Source organism: Sander lucioperca, chromosome 14, assembly GCF_008315115.2.
Source record: "Sander lucioperca isolate FBNREF2018 chromosome 14, SLUC_FBN_1.2, whole genome shotgun sequence".
Lineage (NCBI taxonomy): Eukaryota > Metazoa > Chordata > Actinopteri > Perciformes > Percidae > Sander > Sander lucioperca.
In genome coordinates, this window is record NC_050186.1 from 2,215,836 (window position 1) to 2,243,235 (window position 27,400).

At 41.7% G+C, this 27,400-nt stretch overlaps 1 protein-coding gene across 7 annotated transcripts in view; it reads left to right on the forward strand.

Annotated features, from left to right (window-relative positions):
- The first annotated feature begins 211 nt into the window (after nt 1-211).
- garnl3 (GTPase activating Rap/RanGAP domain like 3) overlaps nt 212-27,400 on the forward strand; it is a 74,220-nt gene continuing 47,031 nt past the window's right edge. For 5 of the 7 annotated variants that reach the window (XM_035991363.1, XM_035991368.1, XM_035991364.1 and 2 more), the window contains exon 1: nt 212-728. In XM_035991363.1, the coding sequence (XP_035847256.1) occupies nt 631-728 (98 nt within the window). In that variant the 5' untranslated portion in view covers nt 212-630. Of the gene's footprint in view, nt 729-23,403; nt 23,670-23,708; nt 23,867-27,400 lie in introns of those variants that run through there. The other 2 variants (XM_035991366.1, XM_035991367.1) reach the window with 2 other exon arrangements.

The window sequence follows — 27,400 nt, forward strand, 5'->3', positions numbered from 1 at the left end:
TACTATGTATACTAAATATTATGTGATGGATATATTGTTCTCTTTATTAACATAGGCTAAATAACAGCACTGTCTTACAGGCCACTGTAGGCTTAAATACAGACACTCTCTCTCTCTCTCTCTCTCTCTCTCTCTCTCTCTCTCTCTCTCTCTCTCTCTCTCTCTCTCTCTCTCTCTCTCTCGTCTAGTCTCGTCTCGTGAAGTCATTGCCTAGCAGCCACTCAGTGCCGGGCTAAAGCTGAAGGAGCGCTGTGGACTCCACAGTTGAGGATCTCTGGAGCCGCGGAGACAGCTCAGCACAGTGCGTTCAGTTTGACAACAGCAGCAGCCCCTCTACAGCCTGCCCGCATGGAGATACCACCAACCCCGACACCATGCACTGCACCTATAAAAGCTCAGTCTTTTCTCTAGCCTGAGGGGGGAAAGTCTGCAAGATCACTTTACTTGCTCCGCTGAGGTGGACCGAGCGTCAAAGTATTTTTTCTCTCTTCTTTTTCGGCCAGCCCGTTTCTCTTTTTTCCCTTCCGCCTCTCGCTGTCTCGCATATTTTTTTTTTTTACTTTTTTTCCCCTTGGAAAAAAACACTGCTGTTTCTCCGAGTCTACCTGCTCCGCTGCTCGCCCAGCACCCATGAATTCAGATAAAAATGTGTACCTCGGCAGAGACAAAGGCATCATGCGGAAGAGAGCCTTGCTCCTTCGGAAAGGTTGTAGCTTCGAGATTACCAGGTAGGTCCTCTTTTTTTCTTTCTTTCTTTTTTTTAGGGGGACGATTTTTGTGTGGGACAAGAGGGCGACTACCCCACAGTAACTGTAATCTCCTACATAGAAGTGGCACTTTACATATGAAGCCACACAATGTGTCTTTCACCTTGTGAATTGGGGGTTTAGCCAGGGTCTGCTGTGTGTGCGCGCAGAGATTAGGAGCACCCAAAACCTATAATGCATCTAAGGAGAGTGTAGTCATACAGTAAAAGCGCCTCTTGATGTTCACCTCTCTGGCAAAAAAAAACACATCCCAATGTCTTTTGTTGATCTCGTGCGCTCACATTTCCTATCGGACTGTGGTGGGAACCGTTACGCACGGATGCATTTTCGTATGCACCTGACTCTGCAATGTTGACAAAGCTACTTAGTGGCAGGGCGCAGTCAATCGTCATTTTATACCCAAAATCTGGTTTCGATTGGGCAGTCCAGCAGTGCCTCAGTGCTGTTCAGTCATGCGCCATAGAGGGCTGAGAATATGCAGTTTTTAATTCCACCTACAGGATATTATTTGGGGGGATCAAATCACCTGCTGTAGTCTTATGAGGCACAGCTGTACACCTGTGAGATCACAAGTCCTGTGGTGACTAACACATGAAGGCATGGGGTCTCGGTGACCACATAATGTGCAACTGATGTGACTTCTCAGCGTGGTACCACTAATTTTTGGCAAATCTCCTGGAGGTGTCTGAGATATGTGGCCCTCTGGCAGCTCCAACAGGATGACACCGGTTGTGTGTCCCCGAGCTGTTTGGATATTAAAACCTGCCCTGCTCACTCCCTTCTCTAAGTCATTTGTCAGTTTGTGTACTGTGGTGTGGACCAGTAAACAGCTGGTATTATTTAAAGGCTTTCACTTTTGCTGGTGTCACACCAGTTCCTTCCTCTTAAGCGCTCACTGTCCACAAGACTTCCTAGCTGAGGACTGTTTGTCAAGACCTGTGTGAGAGCATAATGATAAAGCCTAGAGGTGTTTTCATCAGGACAATATAACCCATTGGTACTGGGTAAAGGTAACCCAGTATTGTGTCGCTGTAATGACCAAAACCATATATGAGCACAAGGTGACATACAACAGATGTCTTGTTTTGTCTGATTTACAGTCCAAACCAAAGAAAAATTCAATGTACTGTCATGTAAAAGCAGAAAATTGAAACCATCAAAATGACTTGATTATCAAAATAATTCCTGATTCATTTTTTTCCCATCCACTTATCGCTGTAGCTGTAGTTGTCATTATCTTGATTACATTGTCTGTAGAATATTGTTCTGATTACATCACCCCCCCCCCCTGTACTTCCACCTCCACTCTCATTTCCTGCTATTTCAGTCAATCTGCGGAGGTGTACAAGAAGTGCAAATTTACTAATGAAACTTGCTTCATTGCCCTTATAGCTGATAACTGTCTCTCAGTATGCAATAGTGAGACTTGTTGCTGTTGGAGATGTCTCTTCAGGCTGCCAGGTCCCACTTTCCAAATAGAGGCATGTATTCAGGGTGCATGCAGGGGTGAGATCTGGCCAGCTTTGTGCCAAGCACTTACTTTCAAATTACACATCTCTTCTAATTAGCTTGATTTATCCTGTGTATTGAAAGAGCTTGTTCCTTGTCTGTTTCCATGGGCCCAGAGTCACAGTGTGAGGCTTCCTGGCAGACTGTCTCTCAGACACTAGCAGTTTAACAGACAATCAATCAGAGCCGAGCCTCAAGTGCTACTGCATGGGGAAATAGATTCTCCGCTATACTGAGGGAATATGAAAGACACTCAAGTAAAAAGCTGCTGCTGACACACACACAGACACACACACACACACACACACACACACACACACACACACACACACACACACACACACACACAATGGCTGAAGTGTTTCCATGTGATTGCCTGTGGAAGTATGTCATGAGGTAGTTTTATCTAGACATTGATCTGCCTTCTTTTTTTCCTCCAGCCTACAGTACACAATACAGTCACAAGATAAATCTGAGGGGACGTGAGATAATTAATGAGGCAGGAAATAAGAAAAGTTCTGCTACCAAGGTCAGAGGTCAAAGAAGGAAATACTCAAGTACAAGCATCACGTAATTATGTCATGAATCCAAATAAAAGATTATGTTAAATCTTAACGAGAAATTAATAGTGTTAAATTCTCATGGTCTGTGCTAATCTCCACACGTTAATCTGCTTTGGGATAAATGCATCACATCACATGATTATTTCTGACTGTGTTTTGGACACTGCTTCGTAGTGACTAAGCCTTATCTAACAAAGCCAGCGGACTGCCAGTTGGCAGATCTTCTCACTGACAGCAGGTTGCTGCAGCGTTGCAGGTGAAATCAGAAAAGCTGAATGGTGTACTGGAACTAATTGTTCTGTCATTTTCCTCTGCTATGCTGGTTGCAGGTGGTTAATACTGTAGTTGTAGGTGATTGAATGTGTGTATCTGGGTATCTGCAATGTGTGTTGTGTGTGTGTGTGTGTGTGTGTGTGTGTGTGTGTGTGTGTGTGTGTGTGTGTGTGTGCGCGCGCACGCGCATTTGTCAGGACTTAAAGGGGAAATCCACGGATTTTCCACATCAAAGTCTGTTTACAGGTTTTTGCGAGCACTGCTGCATACATGAAAACAGTTGTGTAAGTCCTTTTTTGGCCCCTGAGGGAGCTGTGCAAAATATAATAACTTACCTCAAGTGAGTCACATGAGTCAACAGCGTCAGTTGCAGCTGAAGACTACAAGTTTGAAAATGAAGGAGTTAAAAATAAGTGAGCTTACAGGACCTCTGTAGGCCTGCTCCTCATCTCTGGTTGAGGCTAGCAGCTTGTGGCTACATTAGCCGCTACTAGCATTACACACCTGAATCTCCAACTAAACTGTCGGTGGTCAAGTTGCATTGTGTTTAGTGTAATGCGTAGAATAAAAAAAGACAATATTTTGGTTCTGCAACATCAATTTTTGACCATTTAAAAAAAACTGTCCATCAAATCAAGTGGAAATAAGAAATTTGAGCTTCTTATACATTAAAAACGCAAAACTTTAGGCAGGAGTCTTGAACTTGACAGGAGAGAACAACAAATCCTAACCTGTTTAGTGCCTTTTCCATTCATTTTCACAACAATTTTAGCCTAGCATATCAGCTCTGCTCTGGTCTGCTTCAAATCTCTTCTAGTCAACCCCAGCTAATTGTGTGTGAATGAGATTAGGCTACAAGGTGACACTTAAAGGAGCCAGGAAATCACTGCCTCGGCTCTGACCACAAACCAGCAGACATACAAATACTGACCACGGGAGGAAGATAGATTGATTGATTTCAAATGATGCCAGTATCAAAGATCTGAAAAAGCCAGCACTAGGCTTTCTAATGAGTTCAATGGAAACATCAGCAAATTCTGATGCAGTGGAAACTAACCTCATTGCGTTTGTCTTTGGGCTCACTTGTCAATCCATAACAGGACCTTTGTAGTTCATTTAAGGAAAGGCGTGCGCAGGCAGGGAGCAGAAAAGCCCATTTATCATCGGGCTAACACAGGGCAATGTGTGAATAGAACCTGTTACTCTGGTTTAATTTTGTAATGTAGACTTCACAAATACGTTAAGATAAGTTGCTTGTTCACAGCGTAGGAATGAGAGATAAGGTTTGACAGCCTGGATTAGTTGGCTTGGAAATGTGTGATGCTTATTAATCAGTCCAGTCCCTCCTTGCTTTTGCCATCCATGCATGCCACCGTGAGCAAAAAGCTTCTCATAAAGCAGGGATAACTTCACCCTGCAACTGCGGCCGCATTAACGGCGCAAACATACTGTACATTCCCGGCGGGCTGCAGCCACCAAAACTCTGACGGACTATTTCACTCACTTAAATCCTCCTCTCTCCCTAAACTTCTCTCTTCACAAGTTATTTAAGTGCATTTGCTTTGAAATGCTATCAGTGTCTACATTAACCTCTCCCACTGCCAATCCCAAATTGCTTTGTGACTGGAGCCAGATGTAGCTGAAGTGCTGCGTTCAGGTGCTTTGTAAAGGGATGGGTGAGGGAGCATTTGTGCCTTTTTTAAAGACAGAAAAAAAGAGGAATGTGTATTAGGGTTTGTCCTTTTTGTGGTTTACTGGTGAAGCTTTTACAGTAGGCTTTAAAGGAGAATGTCAATAAAGAACATATGTTTTGAATGTCAGATGTGTTTTCTATGTTTTTAGATCTAAAAATACATTGTACACGGAAAGGGCCATTGATGTGCTCTCTAACAGACAGAGGGAAGGTGGTTGTGTTAGGCTGGGCTGCTGGGGTCTCCCTGTGTTACAGTCTGTCATAAAGCACACAGTGGCAAGTTGAATTGATGGACTTCCTGATATTTTTGCTGACTTAAGGCACTTCTCTGCTTTGCATACTGTGAACTTATTTAGCTCTCACACACGTTAGACGCATATCACACACACATATTTGTACCCTCGTAGTTTGGATGTGTGTTTGCATTAGACACGAAAGAATGAAGAAGCAGTGTGTTTTAAATTTGACATCTAAAATGTTATTTTCATTATATTAATCAAATGATTATTTTCTTGATTAATCGTTTGGTCAACAAGTCCTCCACAATAAATGACAAAATACGTTGTTGTTACCGACACAGAAGCATTTTCTGATCCGTCGCCCCAATCAGCAGGTCAACATCATTTGTCGGTGCCTTCCAAAACCATTTCAAATCACTGTTTTAAGACTATTTGGTCAAGTTTAGGGAAACATCCTGGTTTAGGTTGAAATGACTACTTCATTAAGATTAGGGGACTTTTGTCATCATGGTTAAAAAAATGTCTTTGTCACGCTACGATACCATCAGATGACGTTCTCCTTTGCTTCCGACGGACAGGAGTTATAAGTACTATGGCCACCAGAGGACTTTGTCACTTGAATGTAAACATATGTTGGTTTTGGGAGGATTGTAGTCTCGCTTTGCCAGACCTTCCTCCACCACGGCACTGCAGAGGAGGGTCTGGCTAGTCCACACTGCATTCCAGGATGGGAGAAAAACGTGCTGTGGTTTATTGGCATTTCCTAAATGAGTGAAATCCAGCGGAATTTCCGTCGGCAGTGGAGCAATCCCGGAAGTTGAACGTTGAGGATATAGACTAGGAGGATTGCTAATACGACTGATGTCGTTTTTCTTCCACCTGTCCACCCCAAAGTCACGTCTTCAAATGTCTTGTTTTGTCTAACTAACAGTTTAAAACCCACATATATTTACTCCTCCTTACTACTTCCTAGAAAACCAGGAAATATTCACATTCGAGAAACTGGAATCACTAATTTTTTGTAAAGAAATTACAAAAAGAGCACTCCACTGATTTAGAGTTTTACTTCAGACTCATGATGGACAGTTTTTATAAAAGGGATCTAGATTGATGCAGCAGAACTATATATATATATATATATATAGTTCTTTTTTCTTGCCAAAAGATGGCCACTACATTACCGACAATGCAGCTGGACCGCTGAATGATTAGTTAGAGATCCGGGTGGGTTATGCTAGTAGCGGCTAACATAGCCCCAAGCTGCTAGCCTCAAGCAGAGATGAGGAGCGGGCTACAAAGGTCTGGTTAACTCTCTTCTTTGGAACTCTTCAACCACAGATTTTTGTTCATTTTCATTTCATACTTCTTCAGCCCAACCCACGCTGACCCAGGTGACATCACTTTCTCACTCAGGCAGCTTATCAGACTTCACGCAGCTCCGTCTGGAGCCACAAAAGGTGTTACACAACTGTTTTTACATATGCAGCAGTACTCCCAAAGACCTGTAAACAGACTTTGATGTATAATCGTTTCAGCTCTAAAAAGAAAAAAAAAAAGAGGTTGTTCCCAGGAGTTATGATTGCATGCACGGTGTTGGTGCAATATTATATCAATTGTCTGATTTCCATAGAAGGTTGTAGCTGGGAAATTGAAATAGTGTGCAAGGCTGGTTCTGCTCTACTCAGCCTTACAGTCAGTCCCTCAGTGAGGTCTGATAAACAGTGGACTGTAATCACTCCCATATGTGGCTGCATAGCTCAGCATAACCCAGCACAGTTCAGCCATGCGCACAATGCAGCGCACCAGGCTCATTTAGACAGAAAAATAGATTCAAATTACTGGAAGAAAAAATGCAACAAAAAAAGGAAAGAAAAATCCCTCACTTGATTATAGCCCTATGTAAACTTCTATTCTTCGAGTGAAACATCTGCTCCCATTTAGGGCTTTAAGACACATACCTACACATTAAAATGCACTGTGCACTGCTCTGGGAAAGCTTGGAGGTTGGAAAAACATTTCCCATTATAGTTGGCTGGAATAAGCCCAGCGCAGAGCGAGTTGTAGACTACTTTACGCAAGCTATCGGTTGAGATGTATACAAGACTCTGTGGAGTGTTTCCTTTTTTCTCAAAGTTGTATAAACGTCCTTTTTTCCACGGGTCACTGTCAAGGATGACGCAAAATGAAAGTAAGTGTGTGTTGAAGTATGTAAGATCAAAGAAAGTCTGCACAGTATGGGCACAGTCTGTGTGTACACTGTGGGCTGCTTCACACCAGCCCACTGCCCCCTTCATAACCCTTAAAGAGCGATCCAGGAGAGACGGAGGAGGAAATGGAGCCTGTGAAGGGTTACTGTTGTACATTTTTACCCTGCGGTTTTTCAGGGAGGCCAGCCAAAACCTCCTCTTGGTTAGAGAGCAAGCAACAGAAAGAAAGAATGAAAGAGATGGAAGTGCAGATTGAAAGTATATGTAGAAATATTGAAGAAGGGTCTATTTTCAACAAAGGTTGTAAATATGTGGCTCAAATTAAGTTGTTGAAGTGTGGACATTCTTTAAAAAACAGCTCACAGGGAGTTTCCCCAACTGTAGGCCTCTTACATTCACAATAGTATATAGATTATATTACATGTTGCTATTTCTTCTGAGCCATTCTGAAATAAGTCTGCATTTACTTTTCCATCAGCTTTCAGTTTTTTTTGTAAAACTCAAAAAAGCAATGTGATGTAGAAGAAACAGGTGCACATTTACAGGAAATGTGAGCACATGCACATATAAATACATCTTCCAGTAGTGAGTGACAGGCTTCACTAATCCCTCTACTGCATGTGGGTTCCACAAAGCACCACCAAGTCTTTAGGACCCTTACAACAGATCCAACAAGGTTTTAGAGGTAGTTATGTAGGTTTCACCAATCTAGAGCCAACACACAGAAACCACACCTACATGATCTGTTAAAAATTAAATATATCTCAAGCCAAGAATGATTCATATTTGCCATTTACAGTATGATATTATTTAAACAGCTTTTTGTGAATTGTAGGGTGGAAGTAAGAAATACAATGACATGCATTGTTTTTTTCTTTTGCAAAGGCAACCAAAAAGACTGAGACTGAGATTCCAAACATATTATGTTAAAACATTACTAAATTACTAAAAAACAAGTGTCATTTCTAAAGCATATGTCACATGTTGTTCTACATAAATCATCACAAATACTTTTTTTAGAGTTGTTATTCCCTTATTGAACATTGTTGCCCTGAGGCAACAAAAAATATCCAGGCGGGGTTAATAATACATTTTTAAATTCAATTGATTGATGATCAGAAGATCCCAACCTTCCACACAATAGGGTGTAACATATAATGTAAATTCATGCAGTAGATGGTTAATATTACCTATACATGATGAAATAATAAATAATATATATTGTAAACTCGCAAGTCATATACAATCCATTATTTTCTCATGTAATTCTAATAAAAGGTATAACCACAAGAGGGCAGACCCTACCTGTTAAAAGCAGTGATGTTACCATATGGTGGAGGGTCAGTGGTTGTAAAAATGTAATTCAAGAAAAAGCATTCACACTTTGGATCTTTGTCATTTAATATGAGTACAGCTCTGAGGAAATCAAACTTGATTAGCTGCAGAAAAATTCAAAGTGTGAGTTGTTTTAAGTAGTAGTAGTAGTAGTAGTAGTAGTAGTAGTAGTAGCAGTTGAAACAGTATAAAAATGACATGCCTGGTACAGTACAGCGGTCATTCATACTTTTCCACCAGAAGGAGTAAGTGCATTACAATTTTTTTCCAATTGCTAACACACTAAAATGACATGCATAGCACAATTATTTAAACTGACACACAGAGAGCAACACCTCTTCTCAAGTCTCCAAAAGTCTAAACACATTTTCTGCTTTACACACATTTTGCAATTCAAAATGGCACTTTTTAAATGCACTGAACACGGTTCTCTGCATAAGACACAAAAGTCTGACATAAAGTCACATGTTTGCCATTTCAAAACACTGCCATTCAAAATGACACTACATGAGTCTAATTGGCCAATATATGTGCCACCTGGCCAAACACCTCAATGGTTAATTGTTACCACTTCAATCAGGAAGTAAGCACTATGATGCCTCTCTTTTTTTCTATATATTTTTTCTGCAATTTTCTTTTTTTAAATTCTTCTTTTTTAGTTTACTGTTTTTTTGTGAGCATATTTTTGTTGCATTTTTGTGCATATGTTGCACTGACTTGTTTGGTGAAAAATAAAAAATAAAATGTTTCAACAGCATGTGTGTGTACCTGCAAATATTTCTGTGCATGTGAACAATCTGAAGAATTTTCTACAATTTTAACTATTTTAGTATTCTGGTAAAGCATACTAAAGATGAGAGTGCTTTTCATTATGCCCAGCAGTGTGTAGTTGGTTAGACAAAAATCTGGAAATATGAATGAAGTGTGTGCCATTTGATGCAAAAGTTTGATTTTGATAATGCTATATGTAGTTTTGGTTGCAGTGCTTCATTTTGCAGGATATATGAGGTATTTTGCAGTTTGGGTGTGTGGTTTCGTGAATTGTGTTAAGTATTTTGATAAAACCAGCCTAGTTTGCAAAATTGTGTTTTAGCAATTGGAAAAAACTGTAAGAAGCAGTGACATTTATGTGGAGAGCAGGTGGACTCAAGTAGCTCCAGCTGAGGGTTTTATCCAGATATAGACAACAAACCCACTGTGTTTCTTTGTGTTCTGGAACAACGTAAGTTGTTGTCATTGCCCACAAGTACTAATGCATCCCTTATTTTATTCAGGACTAGTGCATTGTCAGTGTCAAAAAAAACTTTACAAAAGCACACATACACACACACACACACACACACAACATGTAGCCAAAAGGCGAAGAGCAGGGTGGTGTCCAGAGCCGATCTGATCGTTACAGACAAAAGGTTAATTCACCTGATCACATTTAATGAGAGTGCCATCATCAATCGCTGCAGCCTGACACGGTGACATTTCACTGAGGCCACGTGGTGACCTGCTGGCATTTAGGATGCACGCTAGAAAAAAAGAGGCCAAGGTCTGAATCCAAATCATCTGCAGTGAGGATGTACTTATGTGTGTAAATGACTGCCATTAGAGAATATCTTAAACCGTCAAAGAAGCACTATACTGACTGCTCACTGAAATGTACATCTAGAGGTTTGAACTAAAAGAGTCAGTTGTTCGTTTTCACCAAAAATCAAAGGTGGAAGAAGTACTTGGATCCTTTACTTGAAGGGACTGTACTCGACATTCATAAAAATGAATAGAGCAGCAAATAAATACAGTATTTGCTTTGTAAAGATATAGTGAAGTAATGGCATCCTGATCAGAGAATGAAGTCACACTCCCTCTGTGTGTGTTGTAATGCGAGCTTCTCTGTTCTTTGTTTTGATGCTGGTCCGGACGCGTGTGCATGTTAGTGCATGTGGCCATGAAAAAACATAGATAGTTCAAGTATTGGGGAAAGGTCTGTGAGAGCCATGTGGAGGCAATCCCAGCCTGCTGTTTTTCACAATAGTACTTAAATACATTACTTGAGTAAATATAATTTCTACCACTGCCAAAAACTTCAGTCTAAGCTAAATATCTTCTTGAACTCACCATTTAGCTGCTTCTATTTTTCCATCGTGGTGCAGGTTGAATCGTGATATTCAAATGAAGCCATTTACTCATGGGCGTCAGTTTGGTTTGAAATGTGCTGGGGACAGAGACTCATTTGGAAGTACATTTCCAGAAGTGCTGGGTACAATGACGTATTCATTTTTTCTTTCGCGCAGGTCATGTTTTGAAAGACGCTGTCCTGTAGCTTACTAATGAATAAAAACGTGGTTTAATGTACGTAAACACTGATCAATGATTACCAAATTTCTCTCTCATATTGCTCCTCATAACCACTGAAAACTGTCAAAAAAATCGAACCCAAAGTCCAATTATTATGGACGTTATCTGGCATTAAGCGTTTCTGCTTCACATTTTCAGCAGGGCAGTGGAGCGGCTGTGGGTTGACTCCCCACGGTTCTCATGGGGTTGATAAGTCATAACGTGAAAAAGCTTAACGTGGTTTAATGTACCTAAACAACGACCAATCGTCACCACATTTCTGGTTTGATTTTTTGACAGTTGTCAGTGGTTATGAGGAGCAATATGAGAGAGAAATTTGGTAATCATTGATCATTGTTTATAGGTAGGCCTACAAGCTTTTTCCTCGCCATAGGCGCCAATGAAGAAGACCACGCTAATGTGAGATAACTTATATAATCGTTGGATTTCGGTTTAGTTCTTTTGACAGGTGTAAGTGTTCATTACAAGATATGGCCATGAGAAATTTGGTGATCATTGATCGTTGTTTGGTACATTAAACCACGTTAAGCTTTTTTTCACGTTAATCAGAATGTCCCGACAGGCAGTATAGTGAACAGAGAAGCGTGCAGCCAGCGCAGCAGCAGAGCGGCTGTGTCTGTGCCTGCCCTGTGGGGATAGAGATTGTTGTGGATTTTTTGGCATCTGTCGCTCAAGAATTATATGTGTTATGGACTTTTTTTTTAAAAACTAAATTGAGCTGGAGGTTTTCAAAAAAGTGGTGGGTACAAAATGACTCATGACGAAATCTGGTAGGTACGCGTACCCACTGTCCCCACCGAAATCGACGCCTATGCATTTACTGCTTCCTCCTCCAGGTTACATATTATCCAGGGATCTAAGCTTCATCAATGACTGCTTTTAGTAGTGTGTTATACACTTTGCATTGCATTGTGTGTTTTTACTCATTTTCATACATCTATGACTCCCATTGGATCCAATGGGGTGCAGTGTCTGTAGCTGCACATCTAATCACATTGTACGCTCACACAAAGTAATAGAGGCTTTATTTATCCTACGCGTGGGAAAGGTGCCGTGGTCAGACATGGCTTACTTGGTGAGACTAAAGGGCCGGAGTGGCAGCTGTCCAGAGAGAAGTCAGCATAGCTCTGAGGGATTAGCACACTATTGAGTCAAGAGCTCCTGATCCGCGTCATGCAGCTTCACGGGCTTCAACTGCTGAGGCTAGCGTGCGAGTGCATGTGCATACACACTTGCATTTAGTGCACTTGTGCACTACAACCCGTCCTGGCATGGACACATGGATTAAACCAACACACTATAATGCTTACACCTACATTTATAACCTGATCTTTGAAGTTCAGTTTGTCTGGGGAATGCAAATCCTTGGATAGTCTATCACTGCTGGGTCCCACACGCTTGCATCTACAAGAGTTGAAGATTGATGGTTATAGTTTTTGTTTTACCTCCTACCTATTGCTGAAGCCCTCAATAGATCCAAAAGACCAGGCTCACTGGTTATTTAGCATAATGGAAGCTTGCATTTGAGGGTGTGTGAACCCAAAGGGTTTGCTTTAACAACACTCCATTGTTTTCATGACATAATGCAAAATTTGACACATACTGTAGTTTGAGTTGAGTTAATCCATGTGCAAATGGAATGCTCATTTAAATAAAAGGCGCTATCCAGCCGGAAGAATAATGGTTGGATCATTTTGTCATGAATACTTGTGAAACAAAAATAATCAAAGAGTGGTTCCAGCATCTCTAAAGGGAAGAGTTTCTGCTTTTTGTCATAATAAATTGAAACACCTTGCAGTAGATTCTGGCAGACTAGGTGGTTTACAGATTAAAACAAACTAAGGTATGTTTACATTCATTGTTTCTCACCAGAATGTGTGTATCCTTAAAGCCCAAAAAAATTGTCACATGCTTTTACTTCCTCAAACATTTGCAAAGCAGATTTTTGGAAGAATTTGAAACCTACCTCCATGTTTGCTTGTGCTTACTAGCAAACACTCTCTTTGTGGGATTATTAGGGGTCCAAGCCCGAGGGGGCTGGGAACCGCGTTTGCAAGGCAACATGGTTCACAGATCCAGCGGAGCTGTGGAACCCTATTGCTTTCCTAAGGATTATTATTTTTCTCCGCATAAAACTGATGCTACAGCCTAAACCATACATGGAGGGGCGGTGCCATTTTCAGTACTGGTCCAGAACCCTGCACGGACCTCGGACAAAAAAATTCAGCCACTTCCACCACTAGGTGGCGCTATAGCAGAAGAAAACGCGTTTGGCCTTATAACTCCCAAACTGTACATCGCACATAAAAAACTTTTTTTAATTCACGTGTTCCCTGAATTCAGCTGAATCGAATACGATCTCATATTGTACTAAAATAGTTCACCGAAACATGTTTATGAAAACATTTTAAGCGAGAAATAGGCCATGCAGTTGCTGAATCTGTCTTCATTTCAGATCGACAAAGGTCAGTTTAAAAGATTTTCGTCAGATTTTGAGAGACTCTAATCATGCTCATTCCGCTCCCCGTTTCCGGGTTAGCACTCTACCAATCAGATGGGTCATTTGAGTCCGACTGCTGGCAGTGCCCGCCCCGCCGATTATACATGTCAAATCGGCCAAAATGAAGGCCGACGGCCCCTCGGATGGACGACGGCACGGGACACCCCGAACAGACTCGAGTCACTGACCTCACCAGACTGTCCAACGGCCGATTATCGGCTTGGTGTGTCAGCGCCTTTAGCGCCGTCAGGGGCGACTTGAGCCAGGGGAGACTGGCGCCAGGGAGGCTTGGACCCCGTCATAACTGCTTGCAATTCTAGTTGAGTTTTGCGTCCCTTTCAGTCTATGTTCATTGTTTCTATTCTTGTTACAGTATGCCAATTTCCAAGCCTCAGTCTTATCTTGTCCTGTGGGATATTAAGATTGACATTTTTAGATAGACAAATTTAATAGACTGATGAATCCATAATCGATTCAATCGGCTGATGAATCCATAATCAAAATCAGCTCATCGGTTTATTAAAGTGCCCATATTTATGAAAAAAACACTTTTTCTGGGATTTGGGGTGTTAATTTGTGTCTCTGGTGCTTCCACACGCATACAAACTTTGAAAAAAAAACATCCATGCTGTTTTGAGTGAGATACGGTTTCTGAATGTGTCCTGCCTTCAGTCTCCGGGTGAGCTGTTCAAAATCTGCACGGCTTTCTACGTAACTAGCTGAGACGAGGTGCCTAGGGGGCTAACCATTAGCATGCTCGCGCTAGCATGCTAGCTCGTTCTCAATGGCAAAACACTACTACAACACACACAAATTCACCCTAATCTACAAAATAAATTGTATAGAACTACTTACATGTCCCTATTCTGCAGGTATTCCACACAAAGTTGGAATTGCGCCCTCATTTAGAAGAAGTCTCCCGGCTAATCCTGCCTTGTACAGGCCGAAGTTGCAGAAACAACTAGCTGATATAATCCTTACCTAGCTACTGCGCATGTGCGACAGACAACAAAGATGTTACAGAAGTTCCGAGGTCTCACTCTGTAGCTAAAAAGAGACCTGACACAAGGTGAAAAGAGGAGCTGCAGCAATGTGCAGTACAACAAAAATATGGTGTTTTTTGAAAATTAAACCATGTAAACCTATTCTGATACAATCTCAAATTACAATTATGAACCTGAAAATGAGCATAATATGGCCACTTTAAAGGGCAACTATTATATAGCATTTTCAATATTATACTTGCATTTATTGTTTGTACTACAACATGTTTACATGCTTTAATGTAAAAAAAACAACACTTTATTTTTCTGATACTGCCCATGGCTGCTGCCTCTGTATTCACCCTCTGTATGAGACGCACTGTAGGAGCGCCTGTCTCTTTAATCCCTCCTCCCGAAAAGCCCAGTCTGCTCTGATTGGCAAGGAAGAAGAAGAAGAAGAAGAAGAAATGACCAAGGGGGTAAGCTTCTCCTCGGACCGCGTAGCTCCTATGGCGGCATTTTGATGCTAACAAGCCATCACCTCCCGTTAGCATTCCATTGACTGGCATTCATTTTGGCGCCACTTTGACAGCGAATAACTTACTACATCTGAAGCGTTTTAAGACTACATTTGTCCATTGTTTATTTCTAAAGAAACACGACAATGTATAAATTGGGAATGATTGAGATTTCTCTTGGCACAGCTACCAGAAGACTTACAACTTTCAGACAGGTTGCTCACGGCACATTTACGTCGTCTCTCTCAGTTGGAGGCTGCGCAATAACGCAATATCCTTCACTGGTCTCCATCCAGAACAATGGGATCTGTTGGTCCATTCTTATATACTGTCTATGGAAATGACTAGCATTGTCCAAGATTACAGCTATGTCGTGTTAGCATGTAGCTAGTTAGGCTAATTAGCAGTATGCTAACGTTAGATTGTAATGGAACAAAGCATCACTTTCCACCGTTTAAAAATCACAAAGATAAAGGCTTCTGAACCAAACACTGTCCAATCGGACATGTTTCCGCAGTAATGCGACCCGGAATTGGGGTGAATTTAACAACATTGGCAGCCCAGATGAAATTGTTTACTGCCGTTAGCCATGTAGCTACTATAGTTAGCAGTGGAGACTAAGACGTCTGGTATACTTGCCGCAGCCGACTTGTCGCGCGCAAATGTGACGTCATGGGAGCTCCGTAACTATTTATACTCGTGCATGGCGGTCGCAACACTAGTTGCAGTCTTCTCCTGAACAGAGGTGTTGCTATAATGAGGAAAGGCTACCGACTTTGCTATTTCTACGGACTAGAAAAAAAAGAAAAAGATAAACAATGGTAGAACTGGCAGCAGCATTGACGTCAATGTTTCGATTTGATTCGATGACCTACTTTGTCGGATCAAGCCTTTCATTCACCATAAAAGAACTCCTCTTAACCCAGTAAGTTTACAAGAGAGACTCGCAGTCAATCTGAGAGTCCTGGCATCCAGTTGCCCTCAAACTCGAAACTTCCTGTTTCTGCCTTCTGGTCGCGCACTCAAAATCCTGGCGCCATTTTGACGTCACATTGGCGCGCGACAGGTCGGCTGCAGTGACTGTAAAAAGGCCTTAATGGAATATAGCAGCACTTTCTACAGTCAAAAATCGCAAATAATGGCTTTTAAACCAAATACTACATAAACAGAAAATGTTTCAGGAGTAATGTGACCCGGAATTGGGGAGAATTTAACAACACTGGCAGCCAGCCTGAGGGGAGGTGGGAAAACAGGGTCCCAAACAGGTGGGTAGAGTCTCTCATGATGCAGGTCGCTCTGTCCCTGCTTCGGCTTGTGTAAATGTCTGAGAGGGCTGGTAGGTCGCTTCCGATGGTCCGTTGTGCAGACCTTACCACCCTCTGCAGCATCTCCTTCTCTGCCACTGTGCAGCTGCCATACCACACAGTGATGCAAGAGGACAAGGTGCTCTCCACCACGCACCTGTAGAAGGAGCTGAGGATGTTGATATCCAGCCTTGCCTTCTTCAGCTTCCTCAGGAAATAAAGGCATTGATGTGCTTTTTTTAAGGTGGTCAAGGTGTTGTGGTGCCTGGTGAGGGTGTTGGAGATGTGTACTCCGAGGTATCTGATGCTAGGTACCCTCTCCACAGCTGCACCGTCGATGCGGAGAGGAGGGGGGGGCAGTGCCGGTCTTGCGGAAATCCACAATCATTTCCTTGGTCTTGGTGGTGTTCAGGATGAGGTTGTCCTCCTTGCACCACTGCTCCAGTCCATCCACCTCCTGCCTGTATGCTAACTCGTTCCCTTTGGTGATAAGCCCAACCACTGCTGCGAACTTCACTATGAGGATGCTGTCATAGTGAGCTCTGCAGTCATGTGTGAGCAGTGTGTAGAGCAGCAGGCTGAGGACGTAGCCCTGGGGGGAGCCAGTGTTGAGGATGATGTATGATGATGTGGTGTTGTTAACCCTTACAGACTGGGGTCTGTTGGTCAGGAAGTTTCTGTGGGATGATTGTGTTAAATGCAGAACTAAAGTCCAAGAAGAGCAGCCTCACATAGGAGTCCTTGTTCTCCAGGTGTCTGAGGGACTTGTGGACCACAGCAGCAATGACGTCAGCTGTGGAGCGGTTCCCTCTGTAGGCATACTGGTGATGGTGAGCTGTTATGTTGATGGACTTTTTTATGTGCGACATAACCAACCTCTGAAAGCACTTCATTGCTATTGGTGTGAGAGCGATCGGGTGGTAGTCATTTAGACAGGACACTGTGGCGGCCTTTGGCACAGGGGCGATGGTGGACATCTTGAAGCACGTTGGTACGGTGGCCTGGGAGAGTGAGATGTTAAAAATTTCCGTCATGACATCTGACAGCTGGTACACGCAGTCCTTCAGGACCTGGCCCAGGACCCCATCGGCGCCTGCAGCTATGCAGGGATTGATTTTTTGCAGTGTCATCCTCACCTCAGCTGCTGTCAGACTGAGAGGGGGGTCCTCTGGTGGAGGTGTGACCCTGGAGGTGGTGGTGGTGGTGTTTGATGCCTCAAAGCGGGCATAAAAGGAGTTAGTTTACCTCATTATTTGAAGTTTGGGCCACGTTTAACATGAAAATCCAACATTATAACATTGTAGATATGACAGAAAACACGGAAAAGCATAATATGTCACCTTTTAACGACAAGTTGATTTACAGATTAGTAGTCCATTAAGTTTTTTTTTGGTGCCAAATATTCACTGGTTCCCTTTTCTCAAATGTGAATTTCTCTTTTTTTTCTTTTTAATTAGACTGCTATGATAGCAGATATCTTTGGGTTGTAATGTGCTGGTTGAATGAAAAGAAAAGCTATTTAAAGACCTTGGGCTCTGGTTTATGGTGGTGGCAACTATTTTCTGACATTTTAAGGGCGATTCATTGAGAAAATAATCACCAAATTCATCAATACTGAAAAAAAAATGTTTTATGTAGCCATATTCATGAGATCATTTAACAGTCACTTTCTCTTAGATCAGTGGAGATGTAGGGAGACATTGGGAAAGACTCAAACACAAACACCTCTTGTGTCTTCTTTTCCATTGTGAGGAATCAGTGGATTATATTTGTCACGTGGAGCGGGCCGCTGCCACATTCGCTCATGGCAGCTTTATTTAGGAGGATAATGTAGCTCCTAGGCCACATTAACAAACTGGTCTTCCCCTTCTGACTTCCCTTGTTACATTTTGGCTTCACAGGCGACCGTTAAAAGCCTTTATGCAAAGGCCATGTTGGCAGTGCGTGTCAAAGTGTGTGTGTGTGGCCTCGGGGCTCTAATTAGAGGCGGGGGTGTTCAGGTATCACAGGTTGATTGTTTGTAACTCGATCCTGACGTGAAAAGACAAGGGTTTTATTTTCAGTGGTGTCTTTTAAAAAAGGATTTCTTTTTCTTCAGGCTGTTGTGCTGCATTTCAACAGTTATTACAGTTATTTTTAAAGGAAGTCACATTCAGAGAGAGTAAATGCCATGTGTGTTGGTGCTGTAGCTGTAGGTGTTTTCCTGTGGTGTGGCATGCCACAGAGGGGGGTTTCTACTGATTAAAAATTGATGAGCAGCTGAGTGCCGTGTAGCCTGAGCCGTGCATTCCTGCACTCTTTCGTGTGTGTGTGTGTGTGTGTGAGACTGACTGAGCTGGAGACACAGGCAGTGGCTAGGCTATTGTGAAGGTATCAGATTTACCTAAGCTCACATTCCGTGTGTGTGTGTGTGTGTGTGTGTGTGTGTGTGTGTGTGTGTGTGTGTCATGTTTTTGCCACATCCCACTGTTTTCTTTATGTGTAACATCTTGTGTTCCATCAAACATGTTCTGTTTGGGGTTCTGGAGACCCCGGAGCCTTTTTAACAGCTTAAACGAAACACATTTACCGTTGTATCACCATGATAATTAAAATTGCAAGATTTGATGTTCTTCTAAAGTCGTTCTCCTCTCGACTTAACAAAGCTTGAGTTTTAGCTCGTTGTTTAGCTGTCCAACTTCACTGCTTTAGTTCACTCTCACCGCTCACACCATCCTAGGCTCTTCCAAAAAGTTTTATAGGGTCTGGCAACCGTTTTTGTTGAACACAAACTCAACTCTGCTAGCTAGTTTATTTATTTTGACATTCATTTTAACAGACTTTATTGTGTATCGATGCAGCCCTGATATGTTTATGTGCATGTATCTGTGCTGGATAACCAGTGTTGTCCTTCTTGTGTTTGTCAAAATGTCTTAATGAAGTGAAAAGCCAAATACAAATATTTGAATAAGTTCACTCTCAACACTCTTATAGCATCATTTTCAGTTACAGCAGGCAGCTGTTTTCAGCAACAACAAAAAAATGAAAGAAATGCACTGTACACTCCCTGCTCAGCACCAAACAGCAGACAGACACAGTTGGCGACTATCTGGTTAACATAGTGAAGCATTTCACAGCTAAAGAGACAGATATTTCCCTCAGGAGTTGGTAGAGACGGAGATATATGTACTAACTATATATGTACTAAGCAGAACATTTTACAGTGGAATATCAGTCAGAGCTCACTGGTGGACAAATTATGTAATGGAGACACTGTTTTTAATTTAACTTAAACCTAGTTTGGCATATCTGTACTGCAATTTCTTTCAATGATACCAATATATCCATAATAAGCTAACATCTGTTCTCTAGTAACAATGCTTTATGATAATTTCCATATATCCTTCATCAAATGTGCAAACCCAGTTTGTGGAATATGAAAGGGTCACCACTTTCGTATTATTCTACATATAGTATTGAGTTTTAATAAGGCCAGAAGAAGAAATATTTAAAAGTGAAACATTAGGTTGATTTGTTTACTTTCACACATACAGTATTGGGGTTTGTGGGACCCCAGACAATCAGGAAGTCAGGTCAATGACAACAAAATAAAAGCGTGGATATTTGTTGTGGCACGCCATCACTCACTTCATACTGTAAATGTGGCAGCAGTATAATAAACGGCAGTCTCACATCTGTTGTGACTCCTGGAACAAACACACCACGAGTGTTAAGTCAATGGGAGGCAGGAAAGTGCATTTTCAAGAGGTAAGAAGAGAGTGGGAGATATAGAGTCGCGATGAATGACCTCATTGCCTGGACCTGCTGTTGAGTGGGATTATGGGTAGACCCCGGAGAGCACATTAGACTGATTGATTGGTGAGGATCTGAGAGGCCAAATAAAGATCCGTTTCTCCTGAGAAATGTTAGATTATAGTCCCAAATCAATATCTGCCTAGGAAATCGTCTAGTCTTAATCCGCATTGCTATTTGTACTCGTGAATACGCAGGCCACAATAAGTAATTAGGTTGTTTTTTGTTGTTGTTGGCTCACTTTTAATCACGACATGCTAACCGGCAACAAAGGATTCCATTGACTACGCTAACCTAAGCTAGCACCGGCGCTGCCGGACTAAGACAATGCATGCACTGAGACAAAAACGCGTTTGCCCACCTATATAAATATAGAGGAGATGGTGAATAACCCTATTTCAACAAACGGTGGCGTATTCCTTTAATAACTTATTAAAGGAGTGATAGAATGATTATATAGGGTATTTCACACTGCTCCTTAAGGTCTCCTAATAGGGTATGTACATTGGTTGGGCTGAAAATGGCCCGAGTGCTATTCTATGGGCCCTAAACTACCCTGTGAATATGGCCCTATTTGGAACAAGAGCTTTTCTTCCAAATATGGTATGCTCATGAATATTTAGATGAGCTGCGTGCTGATTGGTTGAGCGAACCACATACACATACATTGGAGACGAGACAGCAGGTCTCATATTTCAGACACTGCAATGTTATACATTGTTTATCTGCTATTTCGTTATTAAATTCACTTCTGAGACTTTTTTATGCGAGAAATCAACTATATAAAGCTCAAATATGGGCCGTTTTACGAAAATTGATGGCTAATTGCAAATTTGGTAAGATGTGTCGGACTTCAGGAGCTCCACACAGTCTGACGAGAAAGCGGCAGCCCGTTGCGTTCCATACCCAGGGCAAAGTCACCGTTTCTGGGTTACTGGAGTACCGGGGCTCGGGGCCAGCTGCCGGCATAACTATAGTATATTTACAGTTTGAATTTCGTCATGGAATGTATATCACAGCTACCCTAAGGTCTTACAAAGCTAACACTTTTGTCCAATTTCAATTTAATGCATTTTTGTGAATTTCAGAGGTCTCGTTAGGAGGAAGCTAGCTAGCTCTCATTGATAGTGCTCCATCCAGCTCACTCGCGGACAAGAGGCGTTTATTTCCCCAATCGTTTGTTTAAATAACTCAACACACATATCGACTATAAGATTAACTGGAACCTGTGGTAAGAGATTGCGGGCGTAACAAGCTTGTTGACCACGCTCTCACTCACACACACGGGCCATTTAGCAGGAAGAGGGGAGGGAGAGCAGCGAGCTGCAGGCCCTGCAGCTCTGTCAGGGCAGCGGCGTTTGGTAGTTCAGTAACCCAGAAACAGTGACTTTGCGCAGGTATGAAGTGCCGCGGGCTGCCAGCCGTGACAGAGCTCAATCTAGCTCACAGCGGGCCGGGGTCTGTGAAGGAGGACAGGCCGGGTGGCGAGGCAGCAACCCAGGCAGCACCGGCCGCTGAACTCCGACACACAGTTGGACAAAATTTGCAATTAGCCATAAATTTTTGTAAAACGGAATATTTGACCTCTACATAGTTGATTTCTCGCGTAAAAAAGTCTCAATAGTGAATTTAGTGATTAAAATAGCAGACGAACAATGTATACAATTTCTGAGATCTGGCGACCTATTCAGAAGACTACCTGATCTCAGATCAATGGGGTAGCCTATGTAAATGTTGGGGCATGACAATCATTTGCCCGTTTTCAGAGGCAGTTTCAAATTGTGAGATTTGCAGAGGAAAGGGGTGTCAATGGGATTTTGAGGTTCTATGTATGTCCTATTTACCCACCAAACTCTCGTTATGCTATGACAAGGTAAAATCGGTTTTGCATTCTATCACCCCTTTAAAGGGATATTTCACCGTTGGAAAGATGAATATATCTTTAAATTGGGTCACAAATGTGAATTTTTTTTTTTTAGAAATTGGTGCCTTCTAGGCTGAGAAAAGCCATAAAATGTGTTTTTGGTTCATTTTGTTTTTGGTTTATTTTGGTCATTAGCAGTTAGTTGGATACAAGCATCCCATTTCTGCACCAGTCCGTGTTAACACAGCCCACCTCCACTAGTCTTACCTGGCGACTGAGCACTACACTGTTGTTCAGACTGTTGTTTCCACAACAACAAAAACACAGCAGTCTCTGAACTCGCGTTAGGAGTTTCGTTGAAGTTGGATGTAGTCCAGTTTGTTGTCTAATGAACTTTCACTTGCAAGCAGGATTGATGGAACAGGTGGCCGGCTAGCGTTAGCTTTCCAGTGTACGGTGGTACACATGTGCAGTAGTTTGAACTCACTCGGTTTGCTTCGGTAAGCTTCGTGTAAAGACGACAGTCCAACCCCCTACGGGCGGGTTGAAAACATGCGGAACTAGCTGGCTGTACTCCACAGACTCTGGGCAAAAATTCCTCCGATGACGCTAAACCTAGCAAAACCTTTTCAGAATCAGAATCAGAAAGGGCTTTATTGCCAAGTACGTTGCACATACGAGGAATTTGTCATGGTGTTGTTGGAGCATGTCACACATACAAATATAAGAAGGATAAAAAGATATAAACAATATAAGTATAAACATATACACACAGTACGTATTAATAACGATAAAATAAATTTAAATAAATAGTAAAATAAGTTAAACAGTAGTGAAATTAATTTTAATTTTAATTAATGAAGTAATGACACTTATAACTTTAGAGTCATTAAGTGGGAAATCTGTATATATTCCTATTAAGAAAGGCCTGCCAAAAAATATTGTTCACAACCTGGCAACCCCAAAAGTTGGTCTTCTTATTAATGGCTTATAACTGTTCTATAAAGCATTACATCCATTGCTAACTAATAATAGGGCAATTAAAGCCGTTACAACTTATATTTATGGGGACTAGCAAGTGGTACCAACAATGTGATTGATTTCAAAATAAAAAGCTGATTTATTATAATAATTGGACAGGATTTCCTGTCTTCCTCTGCTCCTAACTGACAGGTTTGAGAGCATAAAATCATAAATGCATGTTGAATTCATCTTCTTTTTTCTCTCTCCGTGCTCACACCGGATGATATGATGCGAACCTGCAGCCTTAGTCTTGCATCCTGACATCACTTTGCGCTCCAGGATATTGTAACTGTAGAGAAGCATCACGTAATTGACGGTGATGTAACAGCAACTCAAAGAAGAAGAAAAAAAACAACAACCCGATAATAATAATCTGCTCTGAATGGTGCCTTTTGCTCTGCAGAGCCTCCAGCATCAAATTGTGGTGGATTTAAATGCACCTTTGATATGAGAGAGAGAGAGAGAGAGAGAGAGAGAGAGAGAGAGAGAGACGTTCCGCTTCATCATTATGCTGTGACCAGTTGCGCGCAGAGACCGGAGCCAGACAGAGTCCGACCACCAACAGGGTTTCGATCAGCTGTTGTCGGAGTTTGCGCCGCAGTGCCGTTACGGATACCTTAACGACAAGAGAAACCTACGGAGAGAAAAGGAGACGCCGGTTTGTTGTTGTCTCCTGTCCGCTGGACTGACATCGCATGGGGACATGAACAGTGTGGATCCAGCCTCTAACAAACTGTTGACTTTCAATCAGCGGTAAAAAAAAAAAAAAAAAAACGAAACAAAAATCTTACTCTTACCTGTGTTTCTGCATGCCACCTCTCATCTGTTGAATGCATAGCTCTTTGTCGTCGCTCAGTCATATCCCTGCAGCACTGGCATATTTGATCATGCAGCCCAGAACAAATGAGACAAAGCAGAAGACACCTGCTCCGGTGTGCAAACAGTTGTTGGTGCGTAAAGTGCCCTCTTATATGCTCTTAAATCGGCAAATAATGTTTCCAATAATCGACTGTTTTGGTCGAGTTTTGATACTTCTAGTTATGCAAATTGCAATTGCAAAATGTGTTGATATTGTTCCGTTTACTCTGGGATGGCTGGGAAACTGAGCGCCACTGAATCCACAAGTCTCCAGTATGGAAGTATTGACTCTCCTCAACAGACTCTTTTAGCCACAACAGCATTTAATTGAACCACAGCGCAGGTTTATGTGCAGCTTGGTCGCCAGTTTTATTAATTGTAAACTGAGTCGGTGCGGGTATTCTTTGCGGGTATTCTGTTGCTTATTAGCCTAATTGATCCATCTCCTTTTTTGGAAGCAGATATTTAAGTATGTGCATGGAAAATTATGAATTATGTATGACATGCTTTTCAGTTGAAGTTACTGTAGAGTGGAGGCGCATGCAGCATGCAGCTCTGGCGTATGTTGCCACACTGAAAGCATGCATCTGGCTTAAACCCTGCAGCTGAGTTCAGATGTACAGTAGTCCAAGTCCTGCAGCTCTTTACCAGCAAGAGACTGGGGCTGCAGTGACACTTGAACAGAGAGAGATCTTATAGTGAACATAAAGCTCTTATGGCACAGTGCTGCCAATAGCATAGAGACGCCTCCTTTCCATGCCGCACCAATTGTGCGGAGAGGGAAGAGCCAAAGATGTCCTGAAATTTCCATGAAATGCTCTATGACTTATCAAAATGCTGTCATGGCTTGTTATGGCATGAATTGCCTTTGTTTCCTCCGTTTTGTGTGATAATCATCTGCATCTTTGTCCAGCTCTTCCTTATATTTCTAGATTCTGTACATCACTGTTGCAAATTTACTTTGTGACTTCTTTTGTTAAGAATAATCTAGAGGCTCTGATAGAAAAGTGTATGATGGGTTAGTATTCATCTGCACTGTGCATGCAGTGCACCAATCTGTAACTTGTTTTTGAAGAAATTAACAATCACGTCTTACCGCAGAGATCAGATAATTCAAATTGGGTGAAAATGGTTTACATCCCAAAATGATATACCAAAGTTTCTAAAATGAACCTGTTGTTACACATGGGGGGGGGACTACACCAGAGTTTTATCATTTAACATTTTAAGCACACCTTTCTGCATTAATTTTCTTAGGAACTGCAGCAGTCAACTGACATTTAAATTATTTATATTGTCACGTGTTTGCCAGATATGGATGTAGGAGACAGAAAAGCTGTTGAATGTTTGATAAATTCTGAATGTTGGGCCTTTTTCTTTGCTTCATTGTTATTCTCAAGAGTCTTGTGTTAGCTTCTACACCTGTTAACATCAAGGTCTTTTCTTGTGTTTTCTTTCCAACACAATCTCTAAAAGAGCAACTTTATGGAATGATGGGTTTAAAGAGTCATGCAGTGTTTGACATAAACGATAAAAGGATTGGCATTTTTCTTGAGCAGCACTATGAGGTTTAGTATGATGGGTGGCAGTGTGATTTATACTTCACATTTCATTGTACTGTATGGAGCCTTTCAATGGCGACTGTCCATTGTCTTGTGACAGAAGCCACAATTTGTAACCTTTCCTGTAATCCATTACTGAGGGCAGCAGTTGAGTAATGAATATCCATTTTACCTCTTCTCTGTTTCAGAGCTACAATATTTCTCTTTGGTCCAAGCTTTCAATGGCTAACAGCCATTACGCTGCTGAAAAGTGAGGGAACTGTTGTGGTGCAGAGTTCAAGTTATGATTTCAAAACATACGGGCAGCTTTCAGTGCAGGATAATGGTTTCAGCTATGTTATATCTCTGATACATGTTAAGCAGCATGTCAGGAGTGCCAGGTAACAGGCAGTTCATAATCAATCACGCTTTTATTATCACAAGACGAAGATTCGACAGCCATGTTGGCATGTGTACTTACAAAAGGCACAGCTTTGAGCTAAATGTTATTTCCAGTATGCTAACATGCTCACAATGACAATGCTAACATGCTAACGTTTAGCAGGTATAATGTTTACCATGTTCACCATCTTATTTATGTGTGTTAGTATGCTAACATTTGCTAATTAGCACATAACAGAAAGTAAGCTTACAGCTGAAGCTAATGGGAATTTCATTAGTTTTGCAGGTATTTAGCCATGTCTTGTCATTATATGAAAGGTTAAGATATCACCAAAGTTAATACAATTTATCATATGGATACCATGAATGTACCACATTTCATGGCATCCAATAGTTGTTGAGATATTTCAGTAAATGTTGGGCCAACCCACTGACTGACATCGCCATCCCATAAAGCCACACAGCTAGCATAGTTAAAAAAGGAAAGAATTATAAAATTATAAAAATATTATCAGTGCTCGTTAAGCTGTATTAATTTGGAAAAAAATAAGTTGAACATTTTAAAATCCATTAAAATAAATCTTGGATCAAACTCAGCACTTACTCAGTATTAAATAACTATTAAATATTTGAAGTAAAACATAATGGTGCAAGTTTCAATCCTTAGTTTTGTTATAGTGAATGGAACAAAAAATCCTGACAAGATGAACAAGCTCACACTGTAGATCTTTTTTGTTGTTGCTTTGATTCCTCAAACATGCTGTGCTTGAAATCTGAATGTCATCTCCACTCTGTTGCACTCCCAGAGCTCTGTTGACAGGTACATGTTCCTCATCACACTTGAGGCACTTCCTCGGCTCATTCCACCTCTTTAATAGGTGTCAGCGCCGCTTTTTGGTCTGACAGAAACCGCCTTGTGCACAAACGGTTCTTAGTTCACCACGGGCTACACCTCCTACATGCGTTAAAATATCTCTAAATTTTAAAGCGAACAAGCTAAAATTGGACACACGTTTTCCCCAAGTACACAAGAATGCATTCTCAATCTGGCACTTTTTCCTTTGGGCATTATACAGCCAAGTGTTGTGGTTTTGAAAACATCTTTCTGTGCAAGTGACTGCTTAAATGCATCTATATACTCAAGCCATACCAACTAAGGTTATAAAACAAAAAAATCTCTCGTTGATGATGTTCATGTTGTTGATAACACATGCAATTCCAAAACAAAAAGCTCAGTTCAGCCCTAAAATGTTCATCCATGAGTACCATTAAATATCACAAGAAGCCTTTATAGAAGGAGATGTGCTTCACTAGGAGATGGAGGGGTTTTCATTAGGAAGGTGGGTGGGGTGGTATCACTTAATCTTCCCACCACCAAGGTAAAATAATTTTCCTGATTCCCCTCTCAGAGGAAAGGTGAAGGGTAGAAAAGATAGCAACCTGGTTGCTGAGAAGAAAAAGGGGGAGCACATAAAAAAAGGTAAAAGCTGTGATGGAGCACATGTTGTGGTGGCGCAGCAGACCCCACCCCAATCGCCAGTATGTAGAGGAGGAGAGTGGGTAAGGAAACAGTGACGGATGCACTTTAAAATGCGTCCTTTAAGCTTGAGTGTACATTATGTATTAACAGCCCCACCCTGCAGAGATAGAAGGAGAGAAACCTGACCAGAGAGGAGAAGAGTT